This window comes from Lynx canadensis, chromosome E1 (genome assembly GCF_007474595.2).
Source record: "Lynx canadensis isolate LIC74 chromosome E1, mLynCan4.pri.v2, whole genome shotgun sequence".
NCBI lineage: Eukaryota > Metazoa > Chordata > Mammalia > Carnivora > Felidae > Lynx > Lynx canadensis.
Window position 1 is genome coordinate 59,877,073 of NC_044316.2, and position 18,946 is coordinate 59,896,018.

An 18,946-nucleotide genomic window follows, 5' to 3' on the forward strand; every position below is an offset into this window, starting at 1 on the left:
GGTGCCAGAGGACAAGAGGGGCTCGTCTAGAAAGAGCGGAGTTCCCATCCACCTCCCCCCCACTCCCTGTCAGCACCTCCCGTCAGCGTGCTGCATGTGTCACAAATCACAAACTACTACGGGCTCGCTGCTGTCAACCAAAGTCCACACCGTTCAGGTGCCCTCGGTTTTCCTGTCATCCTCTGTCTGCCCCTTCCTCACGTCTCCCCAGGCATCTCTGGGCTCAGCCGTCTCTCACGTCGTCCCTGGTTTCCGGTGGCCCGGCAGTTCTGGGGGTGCTGGGGCCGTCCCTCTGTTGGGATGTGTCTGATGTTGCGTGATGGGCTTGGGGAGGAAGACCGCAGAGGCAGAGTGCCCTTCTCTTCATGTCAGGGGTCCGTGCTGTCAAGGTGACGCCATCACTTCGGACACGACCTTGACCGCTTAGCTGAGATGCGCTCATTCTCCCTTCCCAGTTCTGTTCTCTTTGGGAGGCCATCACTACGTGTAGCCCACACTTCGGATGTTGGGGGGGGGGGGTCATGCTCCACATTCTTCGGGGTGGGTGGGGGGGGTATCCACACACATTACTCAGGTTCTTCTACACAGGTTTGTCTCTTCTCCCCCACTTTACTTATTCAATCATTTTTTGGGAATATTACGGGCCTACAGGTACCTATGTCACACTCTGGTCTGTACTGCAGCCCCCCCACCCCCCACCCCCCAGTCACTCACTTGGCTGTCCGTAGTGCTCTACCCAGGGCCCCCAGAGGCGCCTGAGTCAGTCCTGAGACCATCTACCAAACCCATCAATGGAGGCTTTTGTGCCTCTGTGTTTTGAGCACTGCCTCACTTTCTGACACTAAATGTTTTTTAGTTCAGCTTTACAGCAAGTCCTGATACAAACGGGGCAACCCCCTTTCATTCTTAAAATCAATTACTTAAAATTTTTCCATGTTTCATGAGAACAAATCCAATACATTGTCTTTTTAAAGCATCACGAAGCAAATGTCTGTAGCACAGATCACCTACCCAGACCAAGAGCATTCTTGAGAACCTCACGTGCTGCACATTACACACTCCCGTGCACTTCTCACTCCCGTGCTCCCCGAACAACGACCATCCAGAACTCCGTCATTCCCTTGCTTTTAATAAAGTGAGGGTGCATGATTACTCAGCCATAAAAAAAGAAGATCTTGCCGTTTGCGACAACATGGATGGACCTAGAGTGTTAGGCTAAGTGAATTAAGACAGAGAAAGACAAATGCCATATGATTTCACTCATATGCATCACCTAAAACCCAAAACAGACAAGCAAATAAAAAACAAAAACAAACTCATAAAGAGAATAAAGTGGTGGTTGCCAGAGGGGGTGGCACAAACAGGTTAAGGGAATTAAGAGGTACAATCTCCCAATTATAAAATAAGTAAGTAAAAAAAAAAGAAAGAAGAAGTCACAGCAATGAAAAGTACAGCACACGGAATAGTCAATAATATCGGCGGAGCACGGTACGGTGACAAATGTGACCACACCCGTCGTGAGCACTGTGTGGCCCACAGGACTGTCGAGTCACTATGGTGTACACCAAAAACTAATATAAATGAATCACAGTTCTACTAAATAGTTTTGTCAAAAAGGACGCATGTTGTACAGTATTCCCTTTGCAGAACACACCACAGTTCACCACTTGGACTATTTCGGTCTGCTTCCATTATAAACAGTGCTACTCGGTATACCCGTATTTATGCCCACGAGTGCAAATTCTTAACACACGAAGTTCTCGTTCACATCTAGTTTATCCCCCAGGCGCGTACCTACAAACACAGAGCACAAGTTATCTGACCGTACGAGATAATGTCAAATTGTTTCCGGAGACTCTCCGGAGAGGAGAGCCCACCCCACACACCCACCAGCAGTGGGCGAGTCCCTGCTATGGAAGAGGACCGCCAGATCGCTCAATTTTTATCAAGAGGGTGGGTATACAGACGGTGTCACGCTAAATTCTCAATCCGGATCTTTCTTCCATGTGGTTACTGGCCACACGTTTCCTCTCTGAAATGTCGACAAGTGTCTTTTGCCAACTTTTCTATCAGGGAATCTTCTGCCTGTTTTATAGCAGTTCTTTAAAGATTCTGGATACTAAATAAACCATTGCCGGTTTTATGTGAGGCATATTTTTTTTTCTTTTGGAGTGTTTTGATGAGGAATTTTAACAAAGATGAATATATCAATCTTTTTCTTAATGAGTACTGTTTCTGGTATAAGAAACCCTGAGCCAGAAACAGATACTATTATTTTCTTTTAAAAGGTTAAAAGTTTCCCTACATCCAGCCAAAATGGGAGTAATAGGGGCCCAATTTACCCTCATATCTGCAAAAACAGAAGACTTAACAAAACACAGGACACGTGGAAAAACGGTTTCTAAGACACTGAACGGGAGACAACGAACGAACAACGCCCAGGCCTGACAGGGCACAGGCCGCCCCCTCCCAGCCTGAGTGTCAGCAGAGACGCAAAGACCGAGCAGGCAAAAGGAACCTGACTTCATCCCATTTATGACCAAGTGGAGGAAGGATCTGAGCAGCAGAGTTAATACCGAGCGTGCAAGCCAGCGGAAGTCACAGCGTCTGGCGTCCAAAGATGACCAGGTATGCAAAGAGGCACAAAACACCCGCGCTGAGAACGGTCCGCTGAAACTGGCTCAGGTGTTAGAATCAGCAGAGATGGACAACACGTTATCAACTCCAACTATTTTCCATGTCAAAAAGTTACACGAAGGCATGGCATGGGGGATTTACGAGACTCAACTCTAACTTTTAGAAAGGAGAACTACAGGGTCTGAGATCAGACAGCGTAGAAGAAAAGATGTGTGACTCGAGGCACAAAACTACTGGAAAAGCAGCAAGAGTTTCAGTGAGCTCCGGGACAGCTTCGAGCCACCAGACACCTGCATCACGCAGCCCCCAGGAAAGAGGGAGGAGGGGACAGAGAGGATGCTGGAAGCAGCAGCTGGGTAAAGACAACAAACCCACCAACCTAAGCTCGGCGAGCCCCACGCACCGGGGCCACAACGAACATCGCACAAGCGTCCAGACCTGTGAATCAAATCGCTCACGACTAGATAAGGAGAGCATCTCGAAAACAGCCAGGGAAACGCCACGTTACATAAACCAGACAAAGACCAAGATCACTGCATGCTCCTCGGAAAAGCACGGTGGGAAGCCTCTTTCAAGTATGGAGGAAAAAAGCCTCAGAAAGCCGAGTAACGAGAAGATCTCCAGGTCTATAAAAAAGGTGTAGACTCCATCAGCAGCAGACCTGCACTGCTACGTATCGGAAAGGCCGCCCTGCAGGCAGAAGGCAGACGGAAGTGTGGGCCCGCACAAAGGGTTGAGAAGCACTGGAAATAACAACGTAAGTTCACACGTAAGGTTTTAAAATTACTTAAATCCCTTGAAAAGATAGGACTGTTCAAACGAAAATAACAACGCAGCGTAGGGTTTATCACATGCAAATGTAAGCGCAGGAGGACCGGACCACACAGGCTGGCAGTGAGGGAAAGGAAGCACACCATCACAGGCAGACGCCCTTGACACACACACACACACACACACATGCACACACGGGTTGTAGAAAGGCCAGCGCACGACATCAACTTCAGACCAAAGGGCGCACAAGAGCTGGGTCCGCATGGGACACAGCAGGCTGCCGTGCAGAGCGTTCCCAGGGATACGCCCGTCATTTCGTAAGGATAAAGGTGTCAGCTCATCAGGAGAGCTTTAACAACTCCACTCGTTCATGCAGCTAAGAGCACAGCTTCAAAACACACAAACCAAAGCCGCAAGGAGATCGGTAAACCCACAGCTTGACGGCGTCCCCGGCAGCCCCTCGGGCAGCACAGCACAGTGTCCTCAAGTGCACACGGGACAGTCACCAAGACAGACCCAATGCTGACACAAAACAGGCCTAGCGTTAAAAGGATTCTAGTGTGCTCTCAGAAGACCATGAAATCCAGTCAGAAATAACAAAGAGCTCTCTGGAAAACCCCCAATATTTGGAAGCTACATACTATGCTTCAAAATAACCCATGGATCAAGGGAGAAATCAGAAGAGGAATTAGAAAGCATTCTGCACTAACTGAAAACCCAACATATCAGGATTTACGACATGCGCTCTCGTAGTGCTTGGGGGAAATTTATAGCAACTAAACCCCTGTATTAAAAAAAGACACATCAATGACATCAGAGAATTGGAGATTAAACCCAAAGTAAGCAGATGACGTAAAAAAACGATCAAGTAGTAGTCAATGAAACAACACAGAGAGAGCGACGACTGGAACCAAAAGGTGTTTCTTTGAAAATATTTTTGATAAACTTCTACTCAGGCTGCTCAGGGAAAAACAGAAAAGGCACAAATTACCAATATCAGCAAGAGGCCTCCGCACACACGAAAAGGCTAATAGAGAACTATCATAAACGGCTTTATGCCAGTAAATTCAGGAACTCAGATGACAGATGACCCAGGCAAACTGAAAGACACCAACCATAAAGCCCTGGTTACTGCTGGCGGGAGCGTAAGGGAACAGCCACTGGAAAGCAGCTGGAGGTTTATTCAAAAGGAAAAGCTCTCACCTCCTTCTGATTCGGCCACTCCACCCCTAGACACTCACCCATGAGAAAAGGAAGTGACTGTCCACCTGAGCACCTACACAAACGTTTGCAGCATCTCTGGAATGCCCGATACCTGGAACCAGCCCGGACGCCATGAACAGGGGAAAGGATCGAGAACCGGGCGTACCCGCCCAGGGAACACCGCTCAGTGCGCCGTGGGAAAGGAGGGGCAGAGGTGTGAGCTCACACACGCCACTGGCCGGGACGCACCGTGTCACTTCTCACGCTCCTAGAGAACTGTGCCCTGGGCCCCGTGGTCTCCGGATTTCAGCTGCCCTGGCTGCGTACACAAGACGGTCTTGCGCACTTTAACTCCGCTCTTAATGCAAACATCCCGGTCTTGTGTCTCCAGGTGACGCCCTCCTTCCTGCGCCGGGCTCTCAGGGCAAAGAGCAGTGTCGGGCAGGAGCGGCCGCAGGACCGCGCAGCAGGAATGCGCTCTGCCGTCCCACCAGGACGGACAACTGCTGGCAGAGCACAGGAGCCACCTTCCTTTTACCAGTTAGAGTGGGCTCCTCTGCCAGGGTCCTCTTGAAACCCCTCCACCTTCATGGGCGACGAGTTTTTAACCGGGCTGCCCCGTGACTTGATCTCTTCCTCCTACAGGATCAGAAATCAGTCTGAACAGGAAAGGCGATGCAGAGGGGTCAGGAGAAGGCACTGAGAGGAAGCCAAGGCTAGGGGAGGCTGGTCTATACCCGCGACGAAGGGTTCCTACTCAGGACCTCCGATCATAGGACCTCGACTCCCTTCCCCTACCAGATCCTTCACTGGCTCGGGCCAGGCCTACCAGCACAACAGTTCATGTGTGTTTGAAAAAATTCAAGTTGGTCATGACAGGTTGTAAGAGAGCCTGAGCTGCCCTGGGGTGCCAGATGAAGGCCCCAAATCTTTATCCTTGAATAATGCTGGGCTTTCCTGCCTCGGCTTCCAGAGACTGTGGTGTCCAGGGCCGGCATCCTGTCCTGGTGCAGCAGGGGATAGGGCCATGGTGGTGCGTGCGATGGAGCGCACTGGGAGAGCCACGTGTCATCCTGGTTCCGGCCCCCCCCTTAAGATCGCTGTGTCTGCCAGGCCCATAGGACTCACGAGCTGCCAGCTGAGTGATCAAGAGGCGGCCTGACTTGGGTAAACATAACAAGTTGCTCTTTCTCCATATTCTTCTGGGGTTTTATGGTTTACAAACTTCTTTTTGTATTGAGAGAAAAACAGCCAGATGATCTGACAAAAGGCTCTGCACCAGGCAAATGATCTCGAACACAGGCTTGAGGGACCCCTTCTTAGAGTATGTGTGCAAGTGGTGGTGCGGGGGGGCTTGAGCCATCCATCCTTTCTTGGTGTCCCCTTCCCCTACTTCCTATTTGGGGCCAGATCTTCTGTCCTGAAAACTTAACTCCTACCCTATTCCTTCCTCTGTACCCCACTCCCACCAAAAAGCTTAAACACCCACTCATTTAATTTCTGGGGTGATTCCATAACTCTTAAGTGATTTATGCAAAACTCTGAAGAAGCCAGAAGATGCCATTCCTTGTTCCCAATCCCGAGTCAAGACTGATCTTTGACGTGATTCATGCCAAATACACTGCTGTATTCAGATGGATTGAACCTTCTTCCCTACTTTAGTCTCTAATCCTATGGAAGACACGTGGCGGGCGGGGGGGGGGGGGGGGGGGGAGATGAGCTCCCATGCAGAAAGTGGGGCTGGGAAGGGCACCTGGGTGGCTCAGTCGGTCGGGGGTCCGGCTTCAGCTCAGGTCATGATCTGGCAGTTCATGGGTTTGAATCCGCCTGCTTTGGATTCTGTGTTTCCCTTTCTCTCTGCCCCTCCCTCACTCGTGGTCTGTCTCTGTCTCTAAAACAAACAAACATTAAAAAAAAGAAAAAGAGAGAGAGAGAGAGAGAGAGAGAGAGAGAGAGAAAGAAAGAAAGAAAGAAAGAAAGAAAGAAAGAAAGAAAGAAAGAAGAAAGTGGGGCTGGGAGACCAAGAAGGGAAGACAACTGGATTTCCAAGTCCCTCAGGAGTGTCCCTGTCAGGACATGTATGTCAGAGGGGCCACAGGACTGTTTAGGAGATGGGTGAATGTAACTCCGTGTTTAATGCAGGAAACCAAATCTTTCTGTGGAATCTTGACTTTCTGGGGAAGGAGGGACACATGTGCCTACCTGTCCTCTCCCAGGCTCCCTCCTCTTGTTCCTGAATTGCAGGAGGCTGAGCCTCCAGGTTCAGTGACCCCATCCCTAGAGGGTAGGGATGTGACGGTTTTGCCACACCAGTACCTCCCCCTTTGCATAACACAGGCACTGACCCTCCCCTTCCCCTGGAAAAACACAACGAATAAAAAAAGACTTACTGGCACGTAGGGGAAAATGTTACATCTTGTAACTGCTGTTGGTGGAATGAACGGACTGTAAGTCCTACAGGGCAAGCGAGTTACCCAGCCTATCTCTAATGTGTCTTTTTGGGTTTCCTTTCCAAATAATAAGTTTTATTTCTTCCTTTCCCATTCTTGTTCTTTAATGTCCCCCTTGCCTTCTGTGCTAGTGAGGACACGCCATACCACATCAGAGAGAAATGGGGAAGGGGAGACCAAAGACGACGTGGCTCCGACAGAAGCCCAGACGCCAGGCAGGCAGGAGGGGAGGGAGCCCTGAGCACCCGACCGTCCAGGAGCACATCCCCGTGGGCACACGCGGCACCTGGGGCCACCCTGCAGGCCTGCTCCACGACGCATAATGCCATTCCCAGGAAACAGGGACTGAATGTCCTCGAGGCACCGTCCCCAAGCGCAGGATGCCCAAAGCAGGAAAGAAGCAGCTTACGGAGACGTGACTTCACCGACCTGCGGCTGTGGCGGCTCGGGGGTGTCTGGGGAGCACGCGGGGTCAAGGGAAAGTTGTAGAGCACATGACGACCGGACTGCGTACATTCAAAGACTGCGTGGGTCAGAAGACGGGTGTCAGGGACCACGGCCCGTTTACGTCGATGGGGTGTCCCGATGGCGGCACTTTTCTTTACTGGCAGTTCACACCAGCACGTCTTGCCACCATAGCATCCGGGAGCAGAAAAAATGCGGTAGAAAGCAGAGCACCCTTGCTCTCAAGAGTCCTCTGGCCCGAAAATGTAGCCTGCTATGTCCTGAGCAGACTGGAAACTGAGCGGTGAGGCCCCAGGAAGCAGTCAGCCACACGGCCATTTGCGTGGCAGTCCCCACTGCGCGTCCACAGACTGTTCCGCTGTGACATCAGAAATCTGAAATCGCATGCCGCTGTTGGGAGCCCACGCAGAAGCAAGCAAGGCCGGAGGGGCTAGAACAGCAGGGCCAGAACATGCTGCCCCCACCCCTGTGCCATCTGGATGGGAAACGGGCCACCTGGTGTAGCTATGTGTGGTCTTCAACGCTCGATGGGGTCCAAAGCTACCAGAACATACGCTTGGGGGGAAAAGTGAGGGGACAGGGACAGGTAAATGCCTTCTGTTTCTACCTGCGAGAAGTTCCAGTATTCAACATTAATGCCAATACAAATTTTCACGAAGTTTTTTGCAGCTCAAGCCCAACACAACCGTAAACAAAACTGCCACACATTTCTAGACAAGGTTATTAGATTTTTAAAAACAAATTTCTCGTGGGGTGAAAGAAACACAGATTTAGAAACAAACTAGGCAGGGATGTTGGGGGAGAAGCTTGGGCCGCGGCCTCCCCTCCAAGTGCACCGGGGGTGGGCACATGGTACCCAGGGAGGCCCCGCCGCCTCTCAAGCAGGTGGGAGTTACAGGCACTAACTTTAGTATCAATCCCCGCATGTTCCATGTGCTCTCTGCTATTGTGAAACACTCGTTAATAGAAAGATGGTGACTGTCCAAAACGAAGCACAGGCACTGGCCCGGACGCGGACGGGCAGACGACAAGAGAAGTGAACTTGGGGAAGCCGCACGCCTCTCCTGCGCCGGGGTACTTGCTCACCCTCACCGCCGGCCCAGGCTTCGCACCCACACGCCACACCCTCCCGAGCCTTGACTGGAAGCAGCTGGGGACTAAACGAACGTTCTCTGCTGAGGGGTTACCAAAGAAGGGAGCGGTCTGAAGCCACTTGGGGGCCATCGGGACGGGAATGAGCAGTTAATATCTAGGTTCTGCCAGGCAGTCAGTCTGCTGCATTTTGAGAAGAACCTGGTGTCTACCCAAGTCATTCGCCAACACAACTAACCAAGATTTCTGCCACTGCAACTTTTTAATCCATCACCGCGATCAGGTGTGGGGAAGGCGGAAGCCTCTGGGGCGCACTCGGACCGCTGACTGCCAGGGAGGACCGCGCACACCTCCCCAGAGGCAGAGCTGCTGTGCGGCAGTGGCCTGGGTGCGACAACGCTCAGGTTCAAATCTCTATCTTCTGGAAAGTTCCGCAGTGGTCTATGTTTCTTCATTCGTGACACGAGGCTGGTGACACCCACCATACAGGACTGTCGTGGCGGCAAACGCGCCAGCGTCTGGAAGTGAGGCCGACTCCGCCCCCAGGCAGCCTGCCGGCCTGAAAGCAGCCGTCCCTAAGCTCTCCCTAGCCAGGCACACCACCACCACCATGGTCCGGGCAGGGTCCAGACGACCCTGTACAGCAAGCTGGAGAGTGCAAGACAGCCGCGTAGCTTCGAGCTTCCTCCTACGATGCCGTCCGTATCGACCACGTGCGAGTACGCCCAGAACGCAGTGTTCAAAGCAGGTAAGAAGAGCCATGATCACAGATGCTTGCTGTCCCTCCACCACGACAAAGCGATGTGCGCTCACATGAGGGGTGACGCAGAAGGCTAACTGGCAGCAAAGCAGATTCCTGCATCTTCTCTCTGCGGCCCTAGCTTCGTCCTGTTTAGGAGAGAGGCACAGAACACCACCGGCACCATGCACTCTGCCTTCCGGGACATCAGCTGTTTTCCAAAACTGACATTTTACACTTTGTTTTGTCTTTTAAACACCTTGATAATATCTACCAAGTGCACATTTGAAAAAGGAGGAGGGGAGCCTGGTGGCTCAATCCATTAAGCATCCGACTTTCGATACCAGCTCAAGGTCATGATCTCTTGGTTGGTGAGACTGAGCCCTGCATCGGGCTCTGGCTGACATGGCGGAGCCTACTTGATTGTGTCTCTCTCTCTCTCTCTCTCTCTCAAGCTCTCTGCCCCTCCCCCATTCATGCTCTCACACACTCAAAATAAATTAACAAAAAAAAAAAAAGGAGTAAAACTCATCTACGTGTGGGGGATGGCCAGACGGGGAGAAGATCCCAGATTTCTAGGACCCGAGAGAAGGTGGACAGGGACACTAAGAAAGCAAGTGGTCCTTCAAATCTTAAAGTCCAGGTTTCAAAATGAGCTGCAGCGCTGCAGCCTGGGCACCTAGTCCCACGACAGAGGCCACGGTGCGGGGATGGAGAAGCCCCATGCTGAACAGAATGAGCTCTTCTCTGTTTACAGTCTCAGCCCCTTAACCGACTCTTATCTGGGGCGTCAGCCAACTGATTTCTTCCCTGCTGCCCTCCGGCCCTCCAGCTCACAGAGATACTGCTCCTTAACATTCAACCAGGCTTTTAAGCTGGGAGGCGGCTTTATTCAACCTCCAGCACCAGACTCTCCCCAGCCATGAAGGGCCACGTCCCGAGTCACCTCATTCTCACCACCTTCGAAATGGTACAGACCATCCCTGATACCTGAGGAGCCTACCCTCTGCTGAGGATGGCCAGGGAGCAGCCATGCCATCTGGGTCCTCTGCTGACCACTCCCTGAGGCCAACAAGGGCGATTTTCACCCCCGGGTGCCAGTCAAGAGCCCACAGCCTCCTCTGTCCCAAGAAAGGACCCCATCTGCGATGGGTCCTGCGGGCCCATGTGTGTTGCTGCTAAAGAGACACTTGCTCCTGCGTAAAGAAACGTCGGTTGCTCGTAGCAGCACAGATTTCGGGGGAGGGAGGGGACATGCCAGAGTGGAATCGCCAACCCCCGCTGTTCCCCTGACAAAAAAGCGAATTCAGACTCTGAAGTTTTCACTTGGCAAAGCGCCAAGAACACCCAAACTATGAAAATACCATGGAGGCATCCACTGTGAAGGATTTCCAAAGAGGACGCAGCACCTCCACTCTCTACACACAGAGCCCTGCTGCCGGGGATTGGGGGGGGGGGGGGAGGGCTCCTTGAGGTGGAGCGTGGTTATGTCCTTCCCAATGCTGCAGTGTCTTCGGGACTGAGACCCCCAATAAAATCCCCTCTTGCTCCATTAGCCAAACTATTCTGAAGTCCAGAGAATTCCAAAAGATTCGGAAACCAGACATCGGGCACCCTTAGGCCCGAGAGGTTTCACAGGATTGGGACAGTAATTGAGCTGGAGGGGATCACAGAGTTCACTGAGTTCAAACTCCACTTCACTCAGGAGCATTTGAAGGGACTCCCCCAAAACTGGGGGCAAAGCATGTGACTGAGGCAGTACACCCAACAATCTGTGTCTGAAAAATCACAATTCGCATGAACCCGGAGTCTGAAGACACTATCGGCTGATGTGAAGCTAAGGAAAAGCGCAAAATCATGCTCTACGTTGAGTGAGGCCCTCTGCAGGCCCCAGAGTCTGAAGGAAGCCACATGACCCTTCTCCTCCCTTCCCCGAATACACCAGAGGCTCTGATTCACGACGCATTCTCCCTCATCAAATACAACCCTGGTTTTCTTTTGAACAGGTAAAGGGCATACCTCCTCCCTGCATCATTTTGTAGATTTTGCTCTCAATGTGGAGCTGAGGGTGTTTGGTTTTGACACATTCAAGCTTGATGGCAACTTCTTCTCCTGCAGCAATGTCCGTACCTTGGCAAAGAAAGAAAATCACAAACATTAATAATCTGGTGTCCACCACCTAAAGCAATGCTACAACACACTACAGACCCTCTGCTCTGCTTTCTACCACTGACGGCGTCAGTGGTTAACAAACCCCTGTGGAAAATCATTACTTTCACTGTGTAAACAGAAGTTTTTGATGGGCATAGAAAAGTCTCCCTTCGTGTTTCATCGCTCACTTCCATGTCTCCACCTGACCGTGTCAATGGGAGAGCCGGGGACAGGGCAGTGCACTTCTGCCCACAGGGCTCCCATCTTTCCTGCCCCAAACCTCCCTGTCTATCTGTTGCTCGGCCCTCGCATTCCCAAGGCCAGGCAATGGGGGAGTTCCAGGGTGACTGTGTGCTCCCCGTTTCTCCATGCTGCCTGGACAAGTGGGTGGGCGTGAGCCTTTTTTTTTTTTTTTTTTTTTTTACCAAACCCCCACCCAGACCGGGCTTCGAACCGCACACACCTCCAAACACTCGGGTGCTTTTCCAGGGGCTCGGTTCCCACAAGGAACCCAGCAACCTCTCCCTTCCTGGGGAACAGGATGTCCACTGAACATGGACACCATACCAGAGCGTGGACTCGTTCTCGGAGCCCAAACTACACCTATGCAACATGAACTTGTCACATACTTGTTGTTAGTTTTATGCTAAAACCGGCAAAACATTTGCAAATACCTCCCGATTACCAGCCCACGAGTTTAAAGGCAAATTCAGTTTTTCTCTAAAAATGTTCTCTATCTGGGGTGCCTGGCTGGCTCAGTAGGAGTAGCGTGTGACTCTTGGTGTCGCTGAGTTCCAGCGCCACAATGAGTGCAGAGATTACTTAAATAAAACTAAAAAAAAAAAAAAAGTTCTCTCTCTGCTCTACTTCGCTTAAGGGACTGTGAATAATGACAGCATTCTGGCCCCAAGCTGCACCTGCAGAACCTTCCTCAAGGCAAGGGAGAGTCTCAAACAGAACACGTCCGGTTCTCCCCTAGGTGCCTTCTAAGTATAGGTGTCCCCTTTCCATGCAGGCCTGGAGACCCGCGGTCCCCCTCCTGACCTGCTGACAGCGTCCACCTCCTCCGTCCCCTCACGCAGGCATTTCTCTGTCTCACGGCATCACAGGAAAGCGGAGACAGCTCGGTAAGGCTGTGTTGAGACCACAGTCACGGGACTTTATTTACACTATACGGCTATAATTGCTCTATTTTCTCATTAGCTGTTATCCTAGTCTCTTACCGCGCTTAACTTACAAACATTATCGTGGGCGCGTACGTCTAGGAGAAAAACGTGGAATGCGTAGTGTTCGGTACTGTCTGCCGTTTCGGGCACCCCCTGGGGGTCCTGGAATGTGTCCCCTGAGGATAAGGGGGTCCATAGTATAAATCCTTCCCAGTAGTATGTTTATCTGCACTGGTTCCAACAGCTCAATAGAGCCGGGACATTTTCTTCCCACGGAGACCGTGGTGGTGGACAAAGGAATCTGGCCAGTCCTCAAGTGACTCTGTTTCTCTCTCCATCTGAGTTCAGTGGGAAGATGTGCAGTCTGTCTCACAAGAAAGTTGCACAGAGGAATGGACTACTGGTTACAAAGCACCTTGAGATCCCTAAACAAAGGCAGAGTAAGATCGGCAAGCACTAAAGCCAAGACTGGCCTGTAGGAATGCTGCCTGCTGCTGTTCATGTGTCCAGTAAACGCCCAAGAGTCCCCAAAGTCCCCCTGGGTCTGCTTAGGCGGCCGCAAGAAGTGCAGTGCTCCTGGTGGGCCTGGATCCCAAACCGGGGAAATAACCACCATCTGATCACTGCAAGTGACCCCTGTAGATTTAAGACCTTCGTTTACTATTCCACAGACATTCTTTTGGGCACTCAGAAGGAAGACAGGTAATACACTTCGTTCTTCCTTCCACATTTGTGACCATCTGTCCAATTACAAGAGAAATGACTTCATCGTAAATGTACCGTGCAAATGGGAGATGTGCTGGAGTTCCTGCGAGGACCTGGACTCAGAGCTGAACCCGCCAGCCCAGGAGACACAGAGAAGATGACTCAGCGTGCTGGTTACATCAGCAACGCGGTTCCCCAAAGCACAAGCAGTGGGGCTTTTAGCGAGAGCACTCTTGTACCTCCAACCATCAGCACTGTCACCCTTGCCACAAGGCAGGTATTCAATGACAAGACAGCCTGGACCCACACGGGCTATCTACCAGACTAGCACCTTCAAGAAGGCAGAGAACATTCTAGCTCCGCTCTATTGTGGCTCATAATGCAAATGTCTGGCCATCGACGCAGCAATACTGACAGTCTTAGAGACAAATGGCCGTAGGCAACTCTGGAATACGGTATGAATTCCATCCTCCTAACGTGGTGCCAGCCTTCCTGCAGGATCACACCAGTAATAGAGCCAGCCTCCTCCAGGATCACAGCAGCAAACAACCAGACTCCCCCAGGATCACAGTGAACAGACATAGTCCTCCCCCAGGATCACAGCAGCAACAGAACCAGCCTCCCCCAGGATCACAACTGTGAAAGTCGCCCTGAGTCTGATGGCCCAAAGAAAGGCTTGGCTTGGGTTCTGCAATTAATGTGAGAGCAGCATACACTCGGCTGCCTCCCTGTGAGGTCTCTGCCCATTGGGGGGAAGTCCTGAGCAGTCCAGCTTCAAGTTCTGTGCCTCCCAAGGGAAACAAACATCACAGGCGAAACCAACGTCCACCAGTCCACAGCCCCAAAGCCCTGCACTCCTGTCCCACCTCCTACAGCTGATGGCACACTTCCTGCTTCAACTGGCAGTGCTGCTCCAGGTCTAGTCCTCAAACTGCCACCAGTCCGTGAGGGACCAATACGAGGCAGTGAGCGAACCCTGAGGAGCTCTCACGGCAAAGTGACATTCCTGCAACATTTTAATCTTACTTCACAGAAGTACTGGTCTACGAAGGACCGGAAATTACAAAACCTGGTCCTTTAGCACAACTAACTTTCAGAAGTACTTCTAGAAAGGGGACGAGAATTTAAGAGACGTCACTGAGCACTGTGTTTCACATTCACAAGGCAAACCACGGTGTCTGTTTACACTAAGCAGTCTCCTCTCCCAAACAACCTCAACTCCTGCAGCTAAACAGCCCCACCCAGTGGGACAAGACTTCCCCTCTCCAGGCTTAGACTTGGCTTAACGGTGGTCGTAAAGAAACAAAATCACGTCTCTCAAGTTGAGCAAAGTCAGATGATGAATTAAGCGAACCTAACCCCAAGCCTGACCCTGTCCTGATACAGCTGTCCTTATGCCCAACTCCCACTGAGGACGGTCTTATCAAAGAAGAAATAGGGAGAGGCCTCTGGGCAGCCAGGCAAAGGTCACTCTCACAGGGCAAATGTTGACAAGGCAGCCAATGCAGCACCGCAGCTTCTCATCAGAGACACCCAAGTTCAAGCCACCACCCTAAAGAACGCAGGCCGGTGACCAGGAAAGCTTCAGCCAGTGCAGACAACTGGTCTTCTCTCCTGGCCAGCTAGCCACCACTCTGGAACCCCTACCGCGTGCCAGACATCCTTGCACGGTGCTCCTGAAGAGAAAGGGGAGTGAGAGGGAACACGTGAAAATCACGTATGCAAAGACTGCCCATTAAGCTTTAGCTCTCGAAAGGTGCTTCTGTACACGAAGATTCTGACCGCACAGCCCATCTGGGTAACACAGGTAACACAGGCAGGAGAGGCCGTCCTCTGATAAACTGATGGGAGTGACAGGGTCGAACACAAAGGCCAACACAGGCAGGAAGACAGCTTCCATTCCACCAATCGTGAATGGCAGGGGGAGGAGGTAGGAGGGGTCCGAGGACCCTTCCGCCAGCCTCCGGAAGACAAACACGGTCCAGAACAGGGGGCTCGCAGACACTGTGGAACACTGGCCAAACAGAACGCAGCCTGGCTTTAGCACGTCCCTGCACGCACGCCCTTTGTCCCCGAGCTCTGCCGGTCACCCCGAGAACACGTGGTCCACATTAAGAACATGGTTCCCCTCTGTTCGCAGATGCCCAGCAAGGGAAAGGGCTTCTGGCGTCCAGTGCCTCAGAAACATCACCTCCAGCAGCGAGGGACCAAAGCGTGTGGGGGCTAAAGCTGAGGAAGTGCGGTGCTGGGGAGGCTTCGCCTCACGCTCGGCGGCCACACCAGGCTCCGAGGCCTTCCCGGCCCGCCCTTCCCAAGAGCCTCTGGGATGTGGCAAGCCCGGAGAGGTCGACTGAGGATCCGGCTGCACATCTGGAGGTCCACGGCGGCTCTAGTACATACAGTTTCTGAAGGCCGGGCGTCAGAGAAACAGCCCCGAGATACCGCCTCTCTTTAAAGGGGCAACCGTGGGAAGGACCCGAAGAACTGGCAGGGCGCAGTGCTGCGTGAGCGCATCACCTCAGCAGGCGCAGAGATGGCCGGCCTCCCCTCCTCACGGTTTCAAACATCTGAAAGCACAGAAAGTCCCAGGCGGAAATCCAAGACCCCACACGCCAGGCTAACAACAAGAGGAACCTACAGGGAGGAGTCAAGAGTGTTCTGGTCAATAGCAAAATGACAGGAGAAACGATTTAAATTCTAATCACACCAGAATCCGTGGGCCATAATGGTTTTTGAGACGTGAAGACCTGATTCCTTAAGTCATGCCTGATCAGTTACCTCAACAGGAAGAAACCACGTATGGATGGTGCAACCCACCCCGTGGTCTTTGGAGCAGCCATCTCTGACCCCCAACTTCGGCAGAGGGCGGGCTTCCTCAGACCCGCCTTTCCAGCCACGAATCACTCACTCACATACCGAGACCACCTCGCTTTTCCATGGTGGAGGAGCGCTTAGCCTCAATGGACCCGTGTGGGCCGAAAGCCGAGGCTGGTGGCAACGATCAGTCGTGTCCAGCCCCACGCACACAACTCCTAAGTGTACCTCACGGATGGGCCATTTGGGCGCTGGGAGCAAGGGTGTGAGAGGCGCAGTCCATGGGTCTCAGAAGGCGCACGGAGGAGACCGAGGACAGACCCCTCTGGGACGGGTCAGCCTCACCTGTGCATCAAGGGCTACTGGTGTGGCCCACACACGGTGAGGCCCAGAGGGACGCCACGGGCAATAAGCAGCGGGGCTCCCCACTGAGCTCTGACGGTCTGAACCCAGATGCACAAAGCACAGAGCTGCCTAGCAAGGTCTCAACCAGAGGACACACGGTTTCAAAATACCTACTTCTCGATGCTGGGTACAGGCCGCTAATGGACGACTTCAGTACAGCTCCTAGGTCCTAGGTGAAAACTTCGGCCAAAGTTCACTGCGCTATAAATGATGCAAACGGCTCACGTTCACCCAGCAATTCTCCCTAAATGAACACTGCCGAGAAGGCGGCCGGCTGACCGCTGGAGAGAAATGTCCCCAGAGGGTCTTTTCTCCAGTAGGGCAGACGGGAAGGCATCCGTACCGCGTGGGGCAGGGAGGCACCCCAAGCAGTCATGAAGCACACTAACGCGTGGCCTCCTGACACTTGTCAACCTAGGGGTGCACCCTCTCCAGGTGACAAGAGGGAGGGATGGGGCCAGCTGCTGAAGAGCAGAACCAGAAGCGTGAGTGACAGAAGCTACGCCTGACCCCTCTGACAGGTACACGGGCAGGGGCTGCACAACAGGACGTGTTTACCCCAAACTTGCGCAACACCAACCCCCCTCTGCACGCGCTCCTCTGCCACGTCCAGGGGGCATGGGATCACTCACCCGCTTCCTCTGAGAGATGCAGGGAAGTCATGTTTAAATTGCCGACTTTCAGACTGAGGCCAACCTTCTATTCTACACGTGTATGTGTGTACTCCTCCACTGTAAATCTGAAGCGATCCAGAACTTTCTAATCCCATACATGTTCTTCAAATCTATCTTGAGATTTTTAACAGCCCAGAGGACGACCTCACGAGTACAGAGAGCTCTGCTACTTTATTTGCCTCTAATTCTGCCAGCATCTTAACACCGACTTCCTCTACACTCACCTGGATCCCACTCTGGTTTATGTCCAGGTACCCTGGGCGGAACGCGGATGCGCAACATGTACTCCACTACCACTGGACCAGGCAGAGGACCCGACCCGCCGGGGCGACCCCGCGCTGGGTGCTGCGGCCGAGTAGCCCAAGGTCCAGACCCAGAGGAGCCTGTTGGCTAGGGCTGCGTCGTCGCAAAGGGCACCGAGAGACGCGGAAGCCTCGGACCGGCGCCCTGGACTTTCGCCGTGCCCACCCCCACGTGTACACGACACAGGGGGCCGCGCACCCGCCCGGCGGCCTTTGTCTGCCTGCGGGGGACACCCAGGCGCGACACCGGGCAGGCGGGCCGCAGCGAGCGGCCACGGTCTCGGGCCGAGGCCCAGGGCCACTCCCCGGCGGCCCCGGGCGCACGTTTGGGCAGGTGCCCCCGGGGGCACGGGCCGGACCCCACCGGAAGGCCGAGAGTTCCAGCCGCTCCACACCCGCCTGGGGAGCTGCGGGGGCACGAACCGGACGGGTGGGAGGGGAGAGGGGTCCCGGTCACAGTCGCAGGCCGGAGAGGGGAGTCCCCGGGGCGGGGTCTGGGGTGGGGTCCTCGGGGCGGGAGCTGGACGAGGGCCGGAGGGGGCCGGTCCTGGGCCCTGGGGTCCTCGGGGCGAGCTCCGGGATCCGGAGGTGTCCGGGATCCCGGGCCGGGGACCGGGGACCGGGGACCGGGGACCGGGGTGGGGGTGGGGGTGGGCCGGGCGGACGCTGGTCGAGGGGCGGCCCGAGCTCGCGGGGGGAGGGGCGCCTCACCGAGATAGATGTCTCCGAAGGAGCCGCTACCGATCTTCCGGCCCAGCCGGTACCTGTTCCCGACTCTGAGCTCCATGGTGGCGACGGCGGCGGATCCGGCTCGCTCTTGCCCTCCCTGCCGCTTCCTGGGTCTGAGCTCGGGGAGGCGGCGCCGCTGCTGCCGCTACGGCGGGTCGGGCTGCCGGCTCCGCCCCCCTCACGGCCCCGCTTTCACCATCGCTTTCCGGCCGCCCGGCTGCTCCCAGCGCCTCAATACGGGGCGGATGGGACAGTCCGAGCGCCGCCGCCCCTGCTCCGGCCCCCGCCGGCCCCGCTCGCCCTCTCCCCGCCGCGGATGGACTCGGATCTTCCGGGCCTAAATCCCCCTTCAGCTGCCTGAAGGAGCCGCCGCCATCGCGCTGTGACGTCACTTCCCCTAGCAACCCGGAGGGGCGGGACCGCGCTGCCCGAGGGGCGGGGCCGGGGCTTCGGGCGACGAGGAGGGGGCGGAGCCGGCCGGGGCCGGGCCGGGGCCGCGACCTGCGCTCGCCGGAGACCTGGAGACCCCGGGACGCCCGGCTGGTCCCCTCCACACTCTTTGCTTCGCCGCTGCAGCAAGGGGGACCCCTCCCGGCCTGTTCCCACATGCAGGCTCCACGTGCTGGCGCAGGGGGGCTTCGTT

At 54.1% G+C, this 18,946-nt stretch overlaps 1 protein-coding gene across 3 annotated transcripts in view; it reads right to left on the minus strand.

Annotated features, from left to right (window-relative positions):
- Window positions 1-18,667, minus strand: part of CSNK1D (casein kinase 1 delta) — a 32,939-nt gene extending 14,272 nt beyond the window's left edge. The window contains exons 1-2 of one of the 3 annotated variants that reach the window (XM_030295902.1): window positions 18,286-18,667; window positions 11,377-11,487 (exon numbers count right to left, since the gene is read on the minus strand). In XM_030295902.1, coding sequence (XP_030151762.1) covers window positions 11,377-11,487; window positions 18,286-18,361 — 187 coding nt within the window. In that variant the 5' untranslated portion in view covers window positions 18,362-18,667. The remainder of the gene's footprint in view (window positions 1-11,376; window positions 11,488-18,285) is intronic. The other 2 variants (XM_030295903.1, XM_030295901.1) reach the window with 2 other exon arrangements.
- Between the last annotated feature and the right edge of the window lie 279 nt (window positions 18,668-18,946).